The sequence below is a fragment of the Oenanthe melanoleuca genome, chromosome 20 (genome assembly GCF_029582105.1).
Source record: "Oenanthe melanoleuca isolate GR-GAL-2019-014 chromosome 20, OMel1.0, whole genome shotgun sequence".
Taxonomy (NCBI): domain Eukaryota; kingdom Metazoa; phylum Chordata; class Aves; order Passeriformes; family Muscicapidae; genus Oenanthe; species Oenanthe melanoleuca.
The window spans coordinates 3,633,519-3,656,368 of record NC_079353.1 but is presented as its reverse complement, the minus strand read 5'-3'; the positions used below and the strand labels follow the sequence as shown (position 1 = coordinate 3,656,368).

The window sequence follows — 22,850 nt, the reverse complement described above, 5'->3', positions numbered from 1 at the left end:
CTGGGAATTTATTCACTTCCCTCTGCAAGTGGTATTTCAGTAATTCTGTTTTACTTTGTTTTTTAAATTGGACAGGGTGAGGATATACTTGTCACTCGATGCCACTAAGTGTGACACTGAGCACTGCAGATAGGCTAACTTACAGGAAAATACAGACAGGATTTGAGTTTTAAAATGTCATCCTCATATTCTGTCTGCTCTTCCCCAGAGCTTTCTGGGACCCTCCTTAACTTCATTTAGGATCCTCTGTTTAGTTATGGTCACAAAAATCCAAATAGAATTTGTTGGCAAATTTCACACAGAATATTCTGATCTTCTGAAATGCGGGCTACTCAACTGAATAAAATGCAAGAATTCCATTATGTAAGGTGATGTTTGGGCATTGCAGCTGTGGTTTGTTGTGGCACAACATGCCCTGTCTCTCACTGACAAGCTCAAGGCTGCCACGCAAAACCTTTGTGAGTGTTCTCAGGAGAGGATCCCATTGTGCCACCTCCGCGATTGCCCTTAGAGCTGTTCCCTGCCTGAGGAGGGACTGCAGGGTGGGGATACAGGCAGAGCTGTGCAAGCTGCCAGTGACTGTCAGGGCTCAAACAGCCCTGGCTCTGTGCACACCCTCCCTCACACCCTGATTTTCTGCCTGTTGCAGCTGTTCCTGGCATGGCAGCTGATGCACAGCAAGTCACAACATTGCAGTGCTGGGCCTCTTCTCCACCAAAATTCCTGCTAACCCTGGGCCTCCTGCCCCCATCACCCCTGAGCTTGGCACTTCCACACACACCATTCTCTGTTACCTTTTACTTTATGGTGTAAACAGGCTGATAAAGGGATTTCTGTAAGTTTAACTGCACAACGCCCACAAATATAACTTCCTTTACCACATCAGTCCTGGTTTGTTTATCCTTTCTTGAGGAGGATTTTTTTTCCCCAGCTGGGTGGTATTTGGAAGTGCTGCAGACACTCCCAGTGATGATTACAACAAGGCTGCAGTGTAGCCTGGCCAGAATGTGGCTTTTGCAGACAGCCTCAAATTAGGCTGCTCTCTGTGCAACAGGCCAGCTGCTTTCTGCAGAGTCTGCTGAGGGCCTGGCTTTCATTTTTTAAACATAATTTCTGAGAAACTAATGAAATATTAATTCATTCAGAATTTAATTTGCTTAATGAATATGATCATCTCAAGCATATGACACTGGCTCATCTGTGAGCAATACAGTCTTGGATTTGAGAGGCTTTTTCTGCAGTGAGGCACTCAAATTTTATTCTGCTCTTTGTTTCTTCCCTGAGCAGTATTCTGTATAGCCTTAAGAAAACAAAATAACTGACACATCTTTGCAGAGCAATGGACAAATCAGACTGCAGTACTTGTTTCTATTGTGATTTAAGACTTAGATTTTCCTAACTTGGTGGTTCTTGTTTCCCAGTTGCCTTGATATCCTCTGCATAAGTAAACTTTCAGCAGGAGGAGGTCCTCAGCCTCCAAAGGTGTGGTCCATTTCTTCTTAATTTCACTGGATAAAACCATGAGCCTGGATTGATAAACCTGGGAGTACCTGTTTTTGTTTGTTTGTTTTCTGGTGTGTTACATGCGAGAGCTAAGGGAAAAGATAGAAAAGAAGAGTGCTTTCCAGGAAAAAAACAACTCTCCAGAGTCTGGGGAGGTCAAGGAAGTGTGCTGGCCGCTTGGATGAGTTAATTATCCTGAAAAACGGATACTGAAGGAAACTTGCAGTAACTCTGGCTGACTGAAGTAGCTCAAGTAGCTGATTATACAACTGCAGCTTGCTAGGTGGGCACAGGCAATGGAATCAGAAAGACTTAGCTAGAGCCATGTTTTAATAATTGATATAATTGCACATCATCTATTGAGCAGTGCTTGAGGAAAATCAGTGACCTTCTGACCTGTTTTCTCTCCTTCCCCCACTTTCTATTTTCTAAATATTTATTTCTTTCATTCTTCTCCCCCCTCACCTTCTCTGAAGTTATTTCAAATGCATAGAAACTGTGCTAGACTGACCCAGTTTTTTCTATATGAAAGCAGCAAGCTCAAGCCTGATTCCTGAAGGAATTGGGATCCTGAATGAACCAGGCTACAGAAGTTGTGCTCGGAGCTGCAGGAGGAGGGAACTGTAGTAACTCACAGAATTTGGTGAACCAGAAAATGCAGGGTATGAATTACAGTTTCCTTGGATCACATGCACTGAGACACAGTTTTCTTGGAAGAGAGCTCAAAAATATGATCAAGTTCTTCATGTGAAAGTACAGGTGATTCATCTGAGAACCCCCCTGTAAAGCAGGGATAACTCAGTGCTGTGCCCCCAGGGACAGGGTGTGCAGTGAGGAGGTTTTTTCTTCTCCAAACCAAGCCACATTTCAGATTTTGTGGGAGAAGTGACCATTTAGGTATTCTGAAGGAAATTCACTGCAACATTCATGGTGACACTCATTGATACTCAGTCTACCTATAAATTTGTTTAGGTTTAAAAGGCAGGTGGGAGGAGAACCAATACAACATCCAAACTTTACCCCTCTTTTGTTCTCAAATGCTTTCAAGTGGCACATCTGAAATGGATGTGCTAAAAAACATGCAGCCAAACCCCTTTCTGGCTGAGACTGTGCTTACACAGTTCACAGCCTTGCAGATACACAGTGTCCATCCCATCTGGCTTCTGTTCCAACTAAGTGAAGTAAGTGCTTGGCTTTAAGTGCAAAAAACATTTTTCCTGAATTTCATTAATAGATCCAACCCAAAAAAAGCATAATCCTAAATCCTGTCAGTGACACAGTGACCATGCCTATACAAAGTGAGGGCTGGCACTGTGAATGCCTGAATCCCTCCTTGCCCAACCCTTGGGTTTTCAGGAGTTCACAACAGTTACAGCACCTTGTTCTGGTCAGGTTTTCATCCCACAACAGCACAAATCACTGTGACAACCAAAGCAGCTTACTTTGGTCTCTATTGATTAAGCTCTGCAAATTAAATTAAAGCAATTTCTTCCTGTAATTACTTGTACTGCAGACCCACACAAGCTCAAGGACCTGAATCATAATCCAGTGTAAGGTGAAGCATTACAGACTATTACTGGCATTTTATGCATTTCCTCTTTGGTTCATGACTGCTTGTCACACCACAGGGGTAGAGCCCAGATCTTCAGGCGTGTGGAGGTGCCCAATTTCTGGGAAGGGATGAGCTGAGCATGTGCTGCTGGTAGTGGGCGGGTTGGTAGGACAAAACAAGTGCACTGTTTTCTTCCCAAAAAGGCTTTTTCCTTACTCAATGATACTTGCTTAAGCAGTTTTCCTGTGAGTTTATTTACGTGATTGTGCTGCCTTGTGATACTTACAGCTTTCTTCACTGTGATTTTTTTATTTCTAGTTTCACTTGTGCCACTTATGCCAGATCTATTCGAGGAATTGACTCTGTGTCCCAGAAAAGGCCCTGTATATTCCTATCTGTGTTTCCACCTGCTGCTCTGCTCTTTGCTTGCCTGCTGTGCTCTGACCTGCTGCCCTTGCCTTCACTGCGCTGTGGAAAACAGGTTTGATTAGGAATTCCCAGCACTGGAGCCAGGGAAGTAAAGCAGAGCAGTGTAATGAGATAGTGTCTTCCCAGAAGACAATCTTTACTTGGCTGTGCCCAGTGAATTTGGATCTTCATGTTGTTGCCTGGCAGAATTTACTGCCTCTGAGGTGACACTGCCTCATGTTTGCACAAATACCCCCCATTTTCAGCAGGAGGTGGATGTTGAATTCTCAGCAATACAGGCCTGCACTTGGAGCACCTCTGGGTTGTGTGCTCATGTTCAAATCAGAGAATAACCCAAGACTAAGGCAACCGTGGTTCAACCCGTTATAAATGAATTAGTGTGTTCAAAAATTCTTGCCAGACGAGCTGTGGGCTGGTCTGAAACAGCAAATTGCTCATTCTGGTTCAGCTGCAGATCATGGCTCTTGCTCAGAGCTGACTGGGTGCTCCATAATTAATTGTGCAAGTGCTGCTGAAGCAAGGAAGCACCTCTGGTTCAAGAGCTGCTGTTCAGAGGGCCTGGCATGATCGCACAGTCAGGGAGGTCAGGTTTACTCGCCTACCAGGGATTGGTGTTAGTGAGGTTCATTCTATTCTTGGAGTTTAATGCCTGAAAGGGAACAAACCCTTCTCAGTCCTTTAGACAAGGGGACAGTGTAGTCAAGGTACACAATGTACAGATGCACTTGAACCCTCTCTAATGCTTTGTTTGAACTGCACTGCAGCTCACTTGGACTTGAAAAGCCATGTAAACAGGAGGCTGAACTTACTCATTGCTTGGAGACCTTAATGGCACTTGAGTCTTCTCCCTTTCCTCCTCATTTTTACCACTGAAGGCTGTTTCAGGAATTCTGAAAACAAGCACTAACCCCCAGTCCCTTGACCAGGCCAGTGCTGTCACTGGGTTCACAGCCAGGTTTCTAGCTGTGTGCCACTGCCTTGACACCAAGGAAGAGCACAGGGAATATTAATGCCTTGGGATCTGGACTTCTTAATCCTGAAGGCAGCACAAAAAAAAAAAAAATCTCAGCTTCACTTGCACATTCTTCCTGCTGCTCCCCCCTCCATCCCTCACAATATCTTTCTTTGCCACAGCCTGAAAGCACACCCCATAATGGAAAAGGGGCAAACCATTAAAAAAAAATCCCAAATCCTCACTGAGCATCGTAATAAAATCCTGCAGCCATGAGCAGGTCTGACAGCAGCCCCCAGCTGGTCCCGCTGCCAGCATCACGTCTTGCTGGAGCAGAGCAGGAGACAGGAGACTCCCTGGGCTCCCACACGCCCACAGAATTAAATTGTGGCTCTATATTTAGCTCCTGTCTCGTGTGAGGAGCTGAGCCCTGCACACACGCCCACGCTGCGGCCGCTGGAGTTATTTCAGCATCAGCGAGATGGTTACCTGGATGGTTCCTGCTCAATAATGAAATGCATTAAATTGTACACAGCTAATTAGTGCTGACAGCTGATCTGGTTTTTGTACATGCCCCCCTGCCTTTCTGTCTCTGGAATGAATCTGTGTCAAGCTTCCCATTCTTCTGAAATTAGGGCAGTTCCCTGGTTTTTACTCTAGTGACCGGGAGTTAGAGCACAGTTGGAGATTCATCAAAACAAAACTTGCTGATCTCCAGGTGAGCTTAGGCTGGGCTCAGTTCAGCATCTCCTGAACCTCTGCATTAGGGCTACCAGTAGTTTGTACATGTACAACTACTTTTTTTTTGTTCATCTAAACAAATGTTCCCCAAAGTTCTGTGCATTCCGCCCAGTTCCCTGCTGAATGTCTCAGTCTGAAGAGCTGATGCCTTTTCAGTGAGCAAAGCTGCCCTGAGACATTTCTATGGAGAAGTGGCACTGGATGTGCTGTCCTTGGGAAACATGGTACAGCTTTTGTGCTGTCAGTAGGTGAAATTGTCTTTGTGAGTGCTCTGTGCTGAGCTGTGGTGCTGTTTTGCTTTTAGGCTGCCAATCTGAAGTGCTTTTTGCATGGCATTGTTCTGTCTCCAGCAGCACTGTGAACTTCACACTCTGTTACCTGAGGGACAAACCAGAGTCTCATCTGGGTGTGCTTTTAGATACATCTGCAGTTCCTGGGTGAGTCAACTCGAAAATGCTTCTCCAGGAAGCTCAGGGCAGTGCCACAACTACAGATTCCAGATGTGGTAACAACTGAATGAAGATGCCTTCTCTTCACTTTTTGTTGCCAGGAAACCTTGGCCCAGCATCATCCATCCACCCACCCAAGCCAATGTTTTCAATGTGCTAAAGATCAGTTTTAGGTGCTCAAGTTTTGGCTCCTCTCTGTGTACAAAAACCCTTTGTTCTTCCTGTCTGACTCCTCTGCCTAAGTTTCTGTTTTTAAAACCGTCCCCATCATCTTTTAAGTGCCACTTCACACATCGTGTGTACTTGTACAAATACCAAAGGAGGTGAAGCAGCACATGAAGTGACTATTACAAGTATAATCTTTTCCAGGAATCTGCATTTTCATTGAGACATTAAGTTATACTGGAGTGTCTTTAACCGTGGTTATATTCTCAAGAAGCACGAGCCACTTAGACACTTCAAACATTAACTTTCTAAACAGATATCAAATTTAATTAAACATCCTTTTCCTGAGTCACCCTTCAGTCTAGCTAGTCTTTCACTCCCCCAGGTTTCAGCTGAAACCCCTGCTAGAACAAAGTGCGTCTGTGAGACAGGAAGCAGATATTGCAAACAATTGTACTTGCAAATGTCTTTTCTGCCTTGTGCCACAAAGAGCTCTCAATTCACTGAATTCCATCGAGGGCTTATTATCTGTGCTCTGAACACATAATAATGGAACCAAGACCTGTTGGGAGCCCTGTTGCCTAATGCACAGTAGAGTATTCCAAGTGTGCACCATGCTCTGGGGCACTGGGGATGCATGGATTAGTAAGAGAAGCACCACAGCATAGGAAAAACTGGAATATTGCCATTTTGGAGGGAGGAGGAGGGAGAAGTCCATGTTTCCACGGCAACAAGTGGTAGATTAAATTGGCTGGGAGCACGAAATACAGGAAATACACTTTTCAAAAGCAGTGATGCACATAAATGAATCCTGGAATCTCTCCTCATGCTGCTGTCAGTCAATAATAAATCTGAAGACGGTAGATTTGCACTGCTGAAAAAGTGGAATTTGTCTCAAAATGCAGAATTTCCCAATCTCTCTTTTGAGATGGAATGAGTGGGAAAGTGAAGGAAAATAGGGGTTTTAGCTTTGACTTTATAAACACCCATCAGAGTGATAGCAGGGAGTTGCTCTTCTCAGCAGGTTCACAGCTGCTGTTGAAATGTGTTACAACCAGAACCACTTAAATAATACAGCGGTTTTGAGAGGATGCTATTCTTTTGTCTCCCCATTTTAAAAGCTATATAAACACCATTATTTGGTGTATTTTGCACGTTATCTATGTCAGTAAATCTTTCCCTCCAGAGTACAGAGCAAGGCTGTGTTAGCTGTGGGGCTGAGGTAATTTGCTAGGCAGCTACAGACCATCAAACCCCTGCAAATGTGCTGAAAAATATCGACCCTGTTAACAACTGCCTGGTTATGTGCCATTCTTATGCAGTCAGCCATTGAATAACTACTTGCTAATCTGCCCATGGATCATTCTTTGTGCTAAACACAGATCTATAGCCTGATGGTACACTGGATTCATGATTTGCTGCTTTCTAAATGTTACAATAGCAGGAGCAGCAGCAACGTACTGCTCTTTTCTGCACAGGTAATGGCAAAGCCCTGCAGAGAACAGACATTTCTACTGGATCCCATCTCCCAGGCAGCACTTCCCACCCCAGCACTACATTCCTTAGCTATAAACCTCCAAGTTGTCACACAAAGACTGTTCTGCAAAAGTACCAGTGAAATGAATGAGTGCAAACACCTCAAAAGCTCATCCAAGAATTTCATTCTTCCCAGTTTGGTTTCATTTCCACACCACAGCCAGACTCTGCTCTGAGTGTAGGCTCTGAGGTGGCCTGGGTTTCATGGGGTGAGTCCCAGTCAGAAACTCCAAAGGGATATCTCTAGGGCTTTGGCTCTTTGGCCTTTGCCAGAATTCATTTTTACATGGTTGGCCATTGTGTTTTATGGACACCCACTTGCTTTTCGTGGTGTTGTAAATATTTTCCTGCATTCATCCACCACCTGAGCTTGTTTGCACGGTCATGTTCTATTCTGGTGGATGAGTTAAGAGCTGAGCTGAGCTCTGCCAGCACATATGCTCTGCAAGTTGTGTGGGAGACTGCTCCCAATCTGTTTTGCCTTTCCTGGCTATTCCAGCCATCTCTGCACCGTCTGTTCCCCGAAATGCACTCAATCTTCCACATTCCAGGAAGAAGGAACCAAATTAAGGCCTGGCTTCCAACACTTGGAACAAAGATGGCTTTTAGCCATTCTCTAGACATCACCAGTGACACTGGTGGGCTGCACCCCAGATTGCTGCGTGAGATCACAGTAGGCAGGGGAGGCTCTCTTAGCTGCATTCACCTACACACAGCAAATTTCCTGTCTCCTGGTGGTGACCAGCCCCTTTCACCCGTCCAGCAGTGTCCTCTGCAAGTCCTTGTACTGGCATTTGAGTCTAGGGATGCATCCCTTATAGTATTTCTTTAAGCTCATTATTAAGCAAGACAAATCATAAATGAAAATGAAGAGATAAAGGTTGTAGTTACAACACCTGAAGCTGCAATTCCATCAGACCTTTCACATTAAGAGAAGTCAGGCAGGGCTGAAAAGAGATGAGACCTTCTTGGCATTTCAGCAATATGAGATGGGGCTAGATATGACAATCTTTTCATTCAGTGAATAGTTTGTGATGGTTGAACTTGGTTTTAGGGATGCAGTGGGGTGGAAACCATTTTTTGTGTATTTTAAAGCAATCAAATTAATATATGAAGAGATCTTATGAGTTATTGAATGGCCAAAATAATGGAATTTATGATACTGGGGTGAAATGTGAAGTATTTCCCAGAAACACATGCAACAAGGCTTGCAAGGCAGCATGATCAAGGCCCAGCTTTGCTCCCTAAGGTGATGGGTATTAATGGGACACACCAATGATCTGTCCTGTCTGTAACTCTTGGAACTCAGTGTACATTGTAGGGGGATCTTTCCTGCTTGTCTGGATGTTTTCTGTGGCAGGATCTGCCACCCGCACTGAGTTGTGCAGCCCCTGGCACAGAGCACTGCTCCCCTCTGGGTGCAAAGTGCTGCTGTGCAGTCACTGAGACTGCAGGGACCATAACTCCATCTCTGCTGCTGCAGGAGCACCGTGAAGGGCACCCAAACCCTCCCCTGTGCTCCCTCAGCAGCTTGTTCCTTAGCTGAGGGCAGGAGTGGTGAAGGCAGAGATGTTCTCCTCCATAAACTCTGATCCATTAGGACTTGTGCTCTGATCCACACATTTGTTCTCATTCCCTGTCCCCAGAGGTAAAGTTTAATCAAAATCATGCACATGAATGAGTTAGTCTAAATATCAATAAATGTTTCTTTCAGGAGAGGCTTGAGATATTTAATATTTAATAAGCCTTGAAAATGAACTTCTATTCATGTTTACCAATTTGATTCCAAGCACTTTGGTGGTGAGCAGCGCTCGCTGTCCCTGTGTGGGCAGCACAGCACAGATTATTTAACAATCCACTTTGTCTCCTCTAAAATATTCATGTTTGCAGATATCCAAATGCAGCTCTTAAAAAAGCACACACAAAACACAAATGGTGCTGTCTGAGCCTCCCAGTTACCTTCAATCTTTGCTCTGGGCTGCACACCAGTGATGCTGTTTCTCTCACAGCTCTCCCCTGTTGCCCTGGTTACTGATCAAAACCAGAGCATCCCTGCTGTTCCTGCAGCTGGACTTACACAAGCACCTTCCTCAGGTGAGGGCCTTAAGCCACCAGTGCAGCAGCTTTCTCTTGGGTAAGCAAATATGCAGCTCTAACAATTGCCTTTATCCTCACATTCAGCTAGAGCTGACAAAGCTAAATTGGATTGGTAAATAATTATTACAGTACTATTTTTGTTAAAGCACTGGCTTTTCTGGAGAACCTCCAAATCCTGATTGCAGCAGCAAAGCTGCAGGTAGATTTGGCAGGATTTTGTCTCCCAAATTGACTTCTGTCTTGTTTTCCCTTGAAGACAAGGCAATCCTGACTGAAGAAGGAGTATGGCCTTTTTCTCCTGTGGCTGATTGACAGCTGAAAATGTGCTGTATTGGTCTGGGGATGGTTCCCTGCAGGCATTGGCATGGGGGTGGGTGGCAGTGCCTCATCTGACAGGGCTCAGAGGATGCTCCCTTGTAAAAGGAGGCTCCTCCCTGTTCTCATTCACAACACTTACTTTGAGAGTTTCATTTCAATTTGCTGCCGGATTTCCTGTCTTTCCTCATCTGTTCTCCTTGGAAAAATATTCCTGTCTTCCAGCTCCTGCTTACTTGGTCTGTTCCGTAGTTTTACTGCCAGCAGCTCTTTCTTGCATTTTCTTGGCAAAGTACCTGGGACATGCATTGAAAGGAAAGTTATTAGAAAGGCAGCTCCTGGGGATGAAACAGGAACTTCTGGAGTGCAGGAATGAATGGCACAGAGGGACAGTGATCTGTGTGGTGCTGTGCAAGGAGCAGTTGTACACATTAGTGTCAGAATGCAGCACTACAGCTGAGAAGGGCTCAGACACAAAACCACTGCAAATGCAGAGGGAACATACTCCTCAGGGAATTCCTGCAGTTAAATCTTTGTTTCATCTTGGGAGCACAGTGTGTAATAGGAGGTTAATTTGTTTTGGTTCTTTTTTGCTTTAAAGGGTTAGGGTTTTTTTAAATTTAATGCTTCACCTTTTCTAGAGAAGGTCACCTCACTTTTAAAGAAAATGACATTTAATTGGTATTATTGTTTGGCATTTGAGATAGGATTAAAGTCTATTTTTAAAGGAGGCTCTGGAGTTTGGCAAGATTCTAAATCCTAAATAGGTTCTCATTCCCAAATACTGGGGTTTTATTTCCTAGGGATCTGTGGACCTCCATTATTATTATCACTACTGATCTCAAATTTCTTTATGCAGAGGAAGAAGTCTGTACAATCTCCTTCCCACATTTACCTGCTGGAAAGAATGGGGCAGAGTAATTTTGGTATCCTTGTGTGAGCAGTGAAAAATCTCTTGGTAGTTGCATTGGTCTAAAGTTAAACTTTTCAGAAACTATAATCAGCTCAAAACCCCTTTCTGGAGCCCAAATGCTGTGCCCTTATTTAGCACCTTCCTTGAAACGCTCTCACAGTCTGTTGCAAGCATTAATTAAATTAAAGCACACAGCCCTGTCTGAAGTAGCAAATATACATTTAACAGATGGGCAGGGAAGTTAAATGACTTGGCTGCTGCCAGAGGGAGCCTTCTGCTAACTGAATATCTGACTCCATCAGAAGCACTTGGCTCACAAAGCCACAGACTTGGGACTCTGACAGGGCTTCTCAAGCCTCCACCAAGCTGGCAGTGGGTGCAGAGGAACCAACAGAATTTCTGCTGGAAACAACCTGAAGGACACTTGAGGCTGGAAAAATCCCTGCACACATTCCCAGTTTCACCTGAGTACCTTACAGAGGTCATAAGAAGAATTTGGTCATGTCAGAGCTCCAGACAAGAGCTCTGTGTGTCCGTGGGAGCTGCAGCAGTGTCCCAGGGCAGGGCACCTTGGGGACATGAAAAGTGATATTATCTGTAGGATTTTTGTCATTGACCTTAAAGGAAGTGAGGTCAAAATCCTAATTAACAGTGTCAGCTCCCTCTGTCAATCAAAGGTGGACTGTTCATAATGAAACATAATTTACCAGAACAGGTTAAAATGCAAATATACATACAAAATCTAAATACTAAAAGAGAATAAGTGCACATGAATAAAACAAAACTAGAGAACAAAGAGGAAAGTGAAGCCCCACTCAGCACCCTGAGGCAAATTCCTTCCTGATCACTACCTCAGCAGAAACTGAACCTGCAAACACTCTTATTTAAGTATTCTTTTTCAAACAGTTATTTTTCTTGGTCAGTCAGGCACATTCGTTGCCAGTCTGCCCCCTGACCATCCATCTCAGGCAGGATTTTGGCTGGATTGTTTCATGATTGATCACACCTCAGCTAGGTCAACAAGAAATGCTTGGGAAATCCACACCCTTGTCATGCTGGGGCTGCAGGTTCCTGCAGAAACTTCCTGCTTTGATTCAGTCGAATCATGACATTAATTTCCTGTATGTTTACTGTTCTTTTTATCATATTCACTGTCCTATCAATCAAAAACAAATCCTAACTCTGCCTGATGCTGGGCAGACCTTGATTGCATCAGTCTGCAATTGTCTACTAGTTGTGGGCTGCATTCTAGTAATGTTGTTTCTTGAGCTCATCTTGCCTTGCGTATTCAGAGGTTTCAAATAATGATTTATTGAGTAGGAATGGAAAACCAAGGCACAATTCCTAGCCTTTTCCAGAGTTATGTGACTGGTCTGCACCCCCCAGTAGCCACAGGGCTGCAGCACTGTGCCCTGTCGTGGTGGCAGTGGCAGAGCAGGTGACTTTCTAAGGCAGTACAGGGATTGCAAAGCAGCTCAGGATTAATGGAGACTTTTACTCCCTGACTTGGAAACCAGCCCAGATTTCTTCGAACTAGAAAGACTCTGGAGATGTTTAGGGAATTGTTCTGGTGCTGTCCCTGTCTGCTGCACCTCTGGAATGCACAGGGTGCACCTGAGCAACGCCTCCACACCAGAAAAGCCCTGGGAATTCCCAGCCTGCTCTGACTGGATCAGTCACAGAGCTCAGTATCCTCTGGGCCAAGCAGCACTGCTGTTGCAGCCACAATAATGCCAAAGTATCTTTGAATCAGGTCTGTTTTTCTCAATTGGCCTTAGCCATCCACAGAACACCACCACTCTCCTTCAACTGCAGGAATTTTCCAAAACTCAAGCACTTATTGTAGAAAGCCCAGAACTGCTTCTAGCCATCACTGAAACTTGTACAATAACCAGTGCCCTCCTATCATCATAATAATGAGTAACTATTTGTTAAATATATATCCACCTTCAATAGTTAAATATTCTGATTTGGTTTTGCTTGTAGGCAATAATGTGTTTTTTTGCCTGGCTGCCTCTAGCTCATAGAATTTTTATCAAAGGAGGCCACTTTTACACACATAGCCAGAAAAAGAAATAGAACTTAAAAGGTATTTTTCATGTTTTAATCTATCATTAAAAGCACAGCAGTTGGGCAAGGGACTCTTTTTTTTTTTGCCTTACCTCAGGAGTCTGTCCTGAGGTACTCGGTGTCTTAAGACAGCAGCAGAACTCACGTCCTGTCTGCTGGCTCATGCTTTTAAAGACACCTTTTAAAATTCATCTTTCATCTGCTATAACAATTATTTTTGATAAATTGTCCTCTGCCTGCCTTCTTTTAATGCATTCATGAAGAGAGTGAAGGATTCATTTCAGATTGAATCTGTCGTGCTAACATGGAAAACATTAAAAACCTTGAATGACAAATTTAATGAGAGCTGATTATTTTGCCAAAGCTCACTTAAATAATTACACAGAATTATAAAATGCATTCCCCATATGTCTCAAGAAGGGGTAAAATGGACCAAATGGAGAGAAACTTTGTTCTTTAAGGTATTTTCTCTACATGTTTGTCCTTCCTAGATTGATTGGTCTCTATCACTTTCCTGTGTACCATCGCTGCATGGAATAACAGCCCTGGAATTCCAAGGCAGCAGCAGCACTGGCACTGGGTGTACAGAAAGCTCTGGCTGCTCACAGTGGGATGTCTGGGAGTGCTGCTGTTCACACAGAGCAGTGCAAGGGTGCACCAGTAACTGAGAGGGTAAAGCACAGTGACACAACTCAGTGTGCACTGCCTGGAGGACAATCACTGAGACTCCAATTTAACTTCAGCTTTTCACCAGGAGTCCTTCAAAAAGCTGATGTAACAAGTAAAGGAATTTATCCTTCCCAATATTTTCTGCTGCCTTTGGAGCATTCCCTTTGGTTGTGAGAGTTTATCTTTGTAATACAGTGACTATCCTTACCAGAAATAACAGAATCATTCAAAACTTCCTCATCTTGATAAAAAACAGACTCCTCCTTGAGCTCTGAGTTCATGATCATGTTTTCTTTGTTCTCATCTGACTCTTTAACTGAGTTCCTCTTGTTTTCTGAGTCACTGCCATAACTCAGCGAGTTCTCCTTCTCTTTGTTCCGCTCCATACTCGACGTTCTTGAGGGACGGACATCCATTCTTTTTTTTGGAGAGCCTTTACTTTCTCTTCCATGGAAGCTGTGGGTGGAAGATGCACAGGCCAGATTTTACAAAGACAGTTTTATAGCTGCAGTAGAAACCTACATGAGAATGAGAAAAACGTCCTGTAGCTCGTAAAGGGCAGGGCAGGGAGTTCAGCATGGCCCAAAACGTGTTCAAGGGGAGAATGGCTAATGTAGATCTATTTTCTTGCCTCTGCCATTAAAATGAGACATGAAGGAGTGGTGAATAAAGTTTTCCTTTGATATATGGTCACAAGATATACTGCAGTGATTAAAAACCCCACAACAACACGTCCTTCTGCTGTAAAACATGCATGGCATGAAATATTCATATGATATTGTATGATCATGACAAAGGTTTAACAGGGCCTGGAAATGACATTATGTGAATCTGTTCCCTCAGGGAGTAATTGTTAGGGAACTGAGAAATTATCCCAACTTCACTCCAAAGCTCTGGGATGGCAAAGGTTATCTCTGTCCTCCTCTGATATATAGGAGGGCTTCCAATGAAACCCAGATAAAGCACCCAATGTGCCCCCACATTTCTATTAAAAATGGATCCTGTGTGTGCTCCTGTGTCAGCCAAGAGACACAGAAATTGCAGCATTTGTCACGTACTGGGAGCAGGATGTACCTTTGCTACTCTCAGTTGGTATCCTGTGGGGAAATTTTCTTTTGCAGCAGATCAAGGACTATCACCTGATTCTACCTGTTTGAAAACCTACTCCTGTGCCACAGGAGCCTCCTTATACAGGAAGAACATACAATGAAGTAGCTGCCAAATGAAGCACTTTAACCAGGGATGCTTGTTCCAAGCAGTGACATCACGAGGAAGGCAAACCCAAGCTGCAGCAGCAATTAAAATGCTAACAACAGGATAGGAACACTTTCCAATAAGGATGATGTGGTGGGATGAGTGTCCTCATGCAGCCCTGTAGCCTGCAGGCTGTAGGTACCTGTCCTGCCGGTGTTTGGTGGCCAGAGCCCTGTGGAGTTCTTCAATGACTCTGCTGGGAGGTAAAGGCAGATGAACGGCAGCCAGGTGAGGGGAACCGGTGGGCGTTGTTACCTGGCCTCTGCCATGGGGCTCTGAGCTTTTCTGGCCAGAGGGGTGGAAGAGGGCAGCTTGTCCTGAGATTTGGGAGGAACCAACAATGACATAGTTCTTCAGGATGGTGGAAGGAGGAGATTTCATGGCTGGATCATCCATTTCACTTCCTGCTGTCAAAACACAAGAGGGGAAGAGGTTGTGCTATGCCTTTTTTTGCCTTTTTTTTTTTTTTTTTTTTTTTTTTTTTTTTCACAGACACTGCAGTGAAATTAATTTGTTTTGAACAGAGGATAAATGGTGATGTTTTGCTCTTGCTGTAACTGGCTGAGTAACTGAGTTCAAAAGGCTCTTGCTGCATCAGACCAGATCTTTAATCTAGCAAAACACATGTCTCTCCCACTTCCCCTCTTTCTCACAGGATCAGATTCTCCTTTTTCCCATCCCACCACTGCATTCTTGCTTGCCCACACTGTTGCTCCTAACCACCAAAGCTTGGGCTGTGGTGGCTTTCCAATCTCGCATTTTCTCTGCTGGACTCTGGCAGACTGTATTAAAATTTATGCCCTGTGGTTCTGAGTCTGGACAAAATGTACCAGTGTCTATTAGCTGCTCCTCTGTGATTTCTGCACAGCCCAGACCTCTGTCTTTCATATGCCCCTGGAGAAAATGCCAAAATCATTATAATATGAGGATAATGTTTGCATAACAAAACTGGCCAAATGACATCCAAATGAAAGATGGGGTATTGAGCACCAACAAAAAATAAGAAGGGTGGGGCAATTTAATCTCTTTTTAGCCCCAGATTCAGCTATTTTCTATGCAATGTAAACCTTTTGTCTGAAATTAGAGTTATACATTTAGACCGATATATACATTTCCTAGCATTTGAGTCTGAAGCACAGTGGACATTTCCCTGGTTGTAAATTTCGTGGCTTTACACGATATGCCTTAGGATAAGAGAACATCTGGCCTGAAGAAGATGCTGATCAGTTTTTCTGTTCTGCAGTCCTCTTCCCCTTTTCCCCTCCCCTATATCTGTGTCCCAAGCCTCTGGCATAAGGAGCCGTTTACACCAGCAGCTCGGGCTGGGTGGGTAAAGGCGAAGTGAACACCTCATCCCAGAGTATTTATTGTCCCTTGTTGCCACCTAGTGCTTCACACAGGAATTAAACTGGCACAGCTTGAGCAGCTTTGGCACAAACATGTTTTCACAGGTAATTTTTTTTCTTTTTTTTTCTCTTACTTTTGAGATAAATCCCTCAATTCATAGCAGAGAAAAACCTTCTGCTCAGGCCAGGATTATCCTGAAGTAGTCCTGTAACAAGAACTTGGTTCCAGTTAGCAGAGTAACTTGCTAGAAAACTGGAGAGGGGACAAAATACTAACTTTTAGTTAAGTTAAGTATGTTCTCTCCAAATCAGCATTCTGCATAAGGGTGACCAAAACCATGCATTTTCTTAAGCTCCTGAAATCATAACCAAAGTCAAACACTGAAAATCTGAGTGTGGCAACACTAAGCCTGGTCTCTTTTTGTGTCTGTGGGGTGAGGAGGTGAGCATCCTTCAGTGAGGAGAGCTGCATCCAGAATAAAATCGCTCTTGTTCTAAGGAAGGTTTAGCATCACTTTTTCATCTCTAGAGGGTGTTTGTGCACATCAGAAGCCTTAGCAATGGCTTTGTTCATCTCCATGCAGACAGGAGAGGGTTCAAACTAGCCCAGAACTTACCCTGTTCAAAATCTGGCAAGTCTGAAAGCTCAGGGGCATTTGTCCAAGAGCCAAGGTGCCTGATGTGCAATGTCTGAGACATTCCCTGCCTGGAGCTCCTCCTGCACTGCTCCAGCCAGGAGACAGCCAAGCTCTGCTGAGCAAAGATGGGGTTCGGTACTCAAGGGTATTGATTTCGTAATACTGTGGAGATGGACAGAGCACATTTATGATCAACTGTGCCCACTGAGTCATGGCCTGAGGGGATTGACAAATCCACCTCTCCTGAGCCCCTTTATCCTCTGCACAGAGACAGAGGGTGTCCGTGTTTCCTCAGAGCAAGAACCAGGGCTCAGCTCAGCCCCAAAGCAGGAAATGAGACTTTGCTTGCTCTTTAACCAGCTTGTTCCTGGAACAGGTCAAGGGCCAATTTCATCCTCATTGCAGCTTCAGACAATATTGAGAATTCACTGAGATCACACCTTATTTGTCCTAATGACCCTGACATGAGGGGGTCACCTGGCTGGGGGGGGTGGGGCCACGTGACTCTGGGGTGTCACATGACTCTGGGGTCACATGATCCCATCATGTCATGTGGCTCCAGTGTGTCACATGACTCTGTGAGTCACGTGGCCAGGGGCAGGCAGCATGGCACTAATGGGGATGTTCAGGGAATGCTCTTGTGAAGTGATGTCTTGGCACTTTACCCTGTTCCTCCTCTCCCTGACTGATTGGTGCTTGACTTACTCCTCACTCCTCGGCTGACAGCATCCCTAGAATTGTCATCGGGGGAAAACTGAACGCAAAAGAGCTTTTCAACCTCTTCATCTTCCTTATCTTTCATAATCGCCCTTTCACTCTCCCTACACTTTTGTATTTCCTCTCACTCACTGATGGTATTTGTTTAATTTTAACTTTGCACTGCCTCCACATCCCCACAAAAATAAACATGTATAATCACTACTGGAAAAGGGTCTAGAGTTACTGGAGTCATTGAGAAAAATAAAAGTTCTTCTCTATAGAAGATGCAAATGAGAATTAAATACCAAAACTCAAAATATTTCAGATGGTACAAAAAACACTTGGGTTAAGCAGCAAAATATCTGAACTCAAAATGCTCTGAAGTGCTTAGTGGAGGTGTAATCTCAATACCCTGCGTGGGTCAGGTCTCCAAATGCATCTGATGCCAAGCATGGCCTTCTCCTCAGCTGAGCAAAGGCACAGGAGCCCTGGGGCTGCCTGTTCCTCTTGCAGGGTGGAAAGGGAGGCTCAAGCCTCACCCACAGCACAGGACAGTGAAATAAGCTGAACAGCAGCTCCTGAGGAGCACTAAATTATCATTTTGGATCCAGCTCCCACTTGAGTTATTACAGCTTTTAAGCACAGACAAAGTATGAATTGTTTCCATGGGAAACAAATACTTGTAATTTTCTTCAAAGAGACTGAAAACCTCAATATTTTCTATAAGCCCCAGTGGTCAGGTCACAGAGTCCCTGTGATGTTTTGTTCCCTGGTGACTTTGAAAACCCTGCTCATTGTGCCAGATGATGAGTGTGGATGCAAATCAGGGCTCACATAATGGCTGCCATTTAAAAGTCTAAATATCCAACAGGTCTGACATTTAGATGTCAGGACTTGATTCTCATTTGCAATAAGGCCCTTTTAACTACTTTTACCATATGTAGGGGCCCTGAAATTGGAACCAACTAAAATCATTCTCATTTTAGCACCCTTTCTGCAGTGCCAGAATGTTGAGAAATGTAACAACATTGGCAATACGTTAGAAAATGGGGCCCAGGGGAATTGCTTTTGGAAACATTCAATGAAGTCTGGCACAGAGGACTGCCAGGTGTATCACTCTCATGTGTTCTGTTAACCAGAGCAGATTTCAGAGCTCTAGTTTAGATCTGCCCTGGAGAGCAAACCTTTCAGACAGAAAACCTCTGCAGAACCTTTGACTTGAACTAGATTTTGGCTGCTGTCCTGCTCTCCAGTGGGAGTCCAGGTAATGAAAACATTTAAATCTTCCTTGTGTTTTATGGCATATTGATATAAGCATGGGATTCAGCAGATGTTTGCAGTTGGTTTGATTTGTTTTATGTGTGTTTAGTGCTATAGATTCACAATAAATAATCCCCTGAGAGGTTCAGATAAATATGTGAAGTGCAAAGATCAGTGCATTGTTATCAGGCAACCAGACATGGTTACTGCTCACTCAGTATAACTGGCCTGATTCTCAGCAGTTTGAGGCTTCAAAAACAAAACATGAGAAAAGGATTTCATAGTGCTGTGGAGGTTCCCCATCATCAAGGATGGGGAACTCTTTACTGAGCAGTGATGACTGACCTGTTATGTTCTTGTTGATTTTGGAGATTGCCTTAGGTGGTGGAGCTGGGAGCAATGGAGGGCTGGGAAGCTGTGCTGGGTTTCTCTCTGTCTGCTTTTGGGGGGAATCTGTGGATTCAGGTACCAGTAAGGCTTGTGGACTGTCTTCAGATGCTGGCAGGCTGGCATCTTCCAATTCTTCCGTGGGTGCTGAAGGTTTCTTGGCTAGTGGGAAGATGAGTAAAATTAATGAAGTTAATAATGATAGGCCAGGGGACAATGCCAGGAACATTCAGAAAAACTGAACACATGGCACATGGCTAGAAACACGTCTTTGCCTCAGTGAAAGAAACTGTGTGAAACAGCCAAACAGCTAGGGCAGGTGAAGAATAAAATGTACAAGGATATTGAGTTTTGATGTTCCTGAGAAAACTGCTGAGCTTCCTTTACTTCCCTAAACCCTTTTTCTGCTTTCTTTTAATAATGAGGATAGCAAGGCAAAGCAACTTTTGAGAACTGCAATGAATTTTCTTTGAGCACACAGCTATGGTGGCACAGTTCCTGGGTGAGTATTCTTTTGTCTAGGAACACACAGCTAAAGGGCAAAGAGTGTCAAATCCAGAATATTACCTAAAAATTGACTTTCCAATAGCTGATGTGTTTATTTTCCCAATATGATTTTTATCTTATTTAATACATGATTTCAACTTACTTCCTGAGTCTTCTTTTACTGTACCTGACTCCAGAGCTGTTGAGCATTTCCTGAGATTAAAGTTGATAACCAAAAAGAACCTGCCACAAAGAAGATTAGCTATTGGATCTGAGCAGTTAGAGTGGAACAGGGAATTGGTGAAGTACTTTAGAAAAAAAATCAGTCTCCCAAGCTTTAGTTTGAGATGGTGAAGCACTGCTCATTTCAGGATTGCCTCTGCAAGGATGGCAAAAGCACTTAGCTGTGAAAGTTAATGCAGGCTGAATCACTGAGCACTTCATCAAATGGACCAGGCTGTGATGAGGGCACAGGGGAATAGATCCAGAAAGGCATGAAGCTGAAGCAGGACACAGGTGGAATTTCAGTGATGAAGTCCAAAATTAGCATCCTTGAATTCTGCTCAGATACAGCTGCCCTGGCAGTGCCCAGACTCACACAGAGCTTCACTGCTGGGCTTTCACTCTGTTGCATGTCCTATCTCTGCCTTGGCAGATGTGGGGACTCACAGAGAGGCTTAAGGCTGACTCTGATCCCAGCCATGGCCAGGCTCCCTCCAAACTGCATTTCCAGCCACTCTGGGCTCAGCAGTAGCCATGAGAGTTATTTTTCCTAGCCCAGAGGGAGGAAGCACTCATGCAAATAAAGAGATCAGTGTTTAAATCTCTCCTAAGCACAGAATAATAGAATAATTTGTGTTGGAGGGGACCTTTAAAGGTATTTAGTCAAATCCCCTGAAATGAGCAGGGACATCTTCAACAAGATCAAATTACTCAGAGTCCAATCCAACCTGACCTGCAATGCTTCCAGGGATGAAGCATCTACCACCTCTCTGGGCAGAATCTTCCTTGTTTCAGCTTGAAAACATTGTCCCATGTTCTACCACAACAGGTGCTATCAAAAAGTTTGTCCCCATCTTTTTTTATAAGCCTGCTTTAATTACTGAAAGGCTGCAACAAGATCTCCCTGGAGCCTTCTTTTCTTGAGGCTGGATGACCCCAACTCTCTCAGAGTGCCCTCTCAGGAGAGGTGTTCCATCCCTCTGATCCTTTTGGTAGCCCTCTGGACCTCCAACAGGTCCATGTCTTCCTGTGCTGAGGATCCAGAGCTGAGATCATGCAGAACATTAGAGAGGTCAAATCCCACTCCTTTTGGCACTCTAGATTATCTAACCGAGTACCTTTCCCTCCAGACCATTCTAGGGCATCTCCTAAAATCTCACTGCAGTGTCACTCACAGCTGCTGCATCACGAATCTGTTCTTGGCTCAGTTTTGTGTCTCGTTGGGAATTCAAACTCTGTATTAATGAACATTCAACAGCCTCGTGCTCAGAGTGCGTGGGGAGGCACCAAGGCACTCAGGCAGTTGGAAACAATAGCATTGGCAAGATAATGGCATTTAATTTGTTGACAAACAGATTAATGAGTGTGCCTAGAAGGGGAGGAATGAGTATTTATCATTCAAAAGAGACAGGAAAGAATAAATATGCACCATTACCAGGAGTTCTTGTGAAATTTGTCATGACAGGAAAGCTGCTGTATGGGATAGTTATGTGAATTATAGAAGGAATTTTTTTTTTAAATGCACTTCTAGAGAAATGCCTTGTTCCAGGGTGACATCACTTGGGTGTTTGTACCCATTGCACAGGAGACAAAACGTGTAATAGAGGAAGGGAAAATAGAGCCACTAATGGGTTACATTAGAGAAAGATCAAGAGCCCCTGTAGATGTTGGGAGCTAGGGAGGAAAATCAGTCAGATTTGAGTGCATTCCCCTGAGAGGAGCAGTGATTTCTCTGGTAGTAGCTGCCCTGGAATCAGTGGCTGTCCCTGGGACAGGAAGGGCTGCTTGGCTCAGCTGCAGAGGAGCAGCCACAGTGGGACCTCTGCTGCAGGGAAGGTGGATCCCAAATGCTCCCAGCCAGACTTTTAGTCCTGAACTCCACCCTGCTCTGGGAGTGGTGTCAGGCAGGCCTGAGTCTTGAGCACACAAACCCATTAACATGGGTTAATATTAATGATTTCATACTGCAGAGTGAATATTATCCTGCTGAAAGTATTCCAAGTGCTCAGCACTAGGCTCCTGCTGGAGCAGAGAATTATTCATGGAGTGCCACCTGTCAAAATGCCATCTCATTACCAGGTAGAAATCCTCCCCTTGGGACTGTCCCCAAGCCCACTGGCAAGGTTAGGTAGGAAAAACTGTCTCTTTGTGCCCTAGCTGTTCCTTTTCTGTGTATTAACATGAACATGAAGTCTGCAAATTGTGTTTTCTCCTCTTCCCCTCCTTGGCCTTTGTCCCACATCCTCAGGATGACATAAAACACACTGGTTATAAAGCAAATCCATTCATTTTGTTTCTAGCTGGTCACTTCTTCATATGAATTTCTGGAAAGACACCCATTATTAGGCCTAGATTGAGCCCAAGGGCAAATATCATCAAAAACTCGACATTATAATAAACTTAGCAGCACACTCTGACAATTTTGAAGAGCTTTCCCACCCATGTAATTCCTTCAGGTGCACTCATTAGAGACAGGAATGCTAGGATGTACAGACAGGGATAAATAAGCACTTGAAGACTAGATCAGCAATAATTATTTTGAAAGCCAGAGGCCACCAATAGGAGAGGCAGAAAGACTTCCTACAAATTGGAGTCCCTCAGACTAGAGAGACAGGAGAATGTAATCCCATTGTTATTTTTTGTGGAGCCTGGGAAAATGACACCTCAAAAAATGGAGGAAAAGAAATACAGAAGACAGGAAATATTATTTCAGGGAGACAATGAAAGGAACTAGGATTAAGGAAAAAGACCTAAGAAATTGAGAAAAAGACCTAAGAAAGCTTCAATTCACGATTTTGAACACATTGTAAGATAAATTTCAAATCACAGTATGAGTTTATGCAGAGCCATAAGGTTAAATACATGACACCTTATTAGTGCTATCTTTCCTTGATAGTATGTCCCAGTGGTAAGAATTAGAAGTTTAGAAAGAAATTTCATTAATGATACAGTATTAAAAGCTCTAGAATAGAGAAAGATAAAAAGAAGCCTGTAATCTGGTCAAGATTTGATCTGGTTGCTGTAAGAACAGGGAGATGAATGGTTTTTGTCTCAGCTGATGAGGGAATGATTTCCATTCTGAGGGTGGAAGCAGGCAGGGGTGTGCTTGGGGAAAGCAGCCAGGGCTGGGACCCCTGAGAAAGCAGGACCTGAAGGGATGGGACAGA

At 44.0% G+C, this 22,850-nt stretch overlaps 1 protein-coding gene across 2 annotated transcripts in view; it reads right to left on the bottom strand.

Moving 5' to 3' along the window:
* PHACTR3 (phosphatase and actin regulator 3) overlaps window positions 1-22,850 on the bottom strand; it is a 99,851-nt gene that overhangs the window by 19,104 nt on the left and 57,897 nt on the right. Inside the window, exons 5-8 of one of the 2 annotated variants that reach the window (XM_056507523.1) lie at window positions 18,934-19,137; window positions 14,788-15,052; window positions 13,600-13,847; window positions 9,882-10,035 (exon numbers count right to left, since the gene is read on the bottom strand). In XM_056507523.1, the coding sequence (XP_056363498.1) occupies window positions 9,882-10,035; window positions 13,600-13,847; window positions 14,788-15,052; window positions 18,934-19,137 (871 nt within the window). The remainder of the gene's footprint in view (window positions 1-9,881; window positions 10,036-13,599; window positions 13,848-14,787; window positions 15,053-18,933; window positions 19,138-22,850) is intronic. The other variant, XM_056507524.1, reaches the window with a different exon arrangement.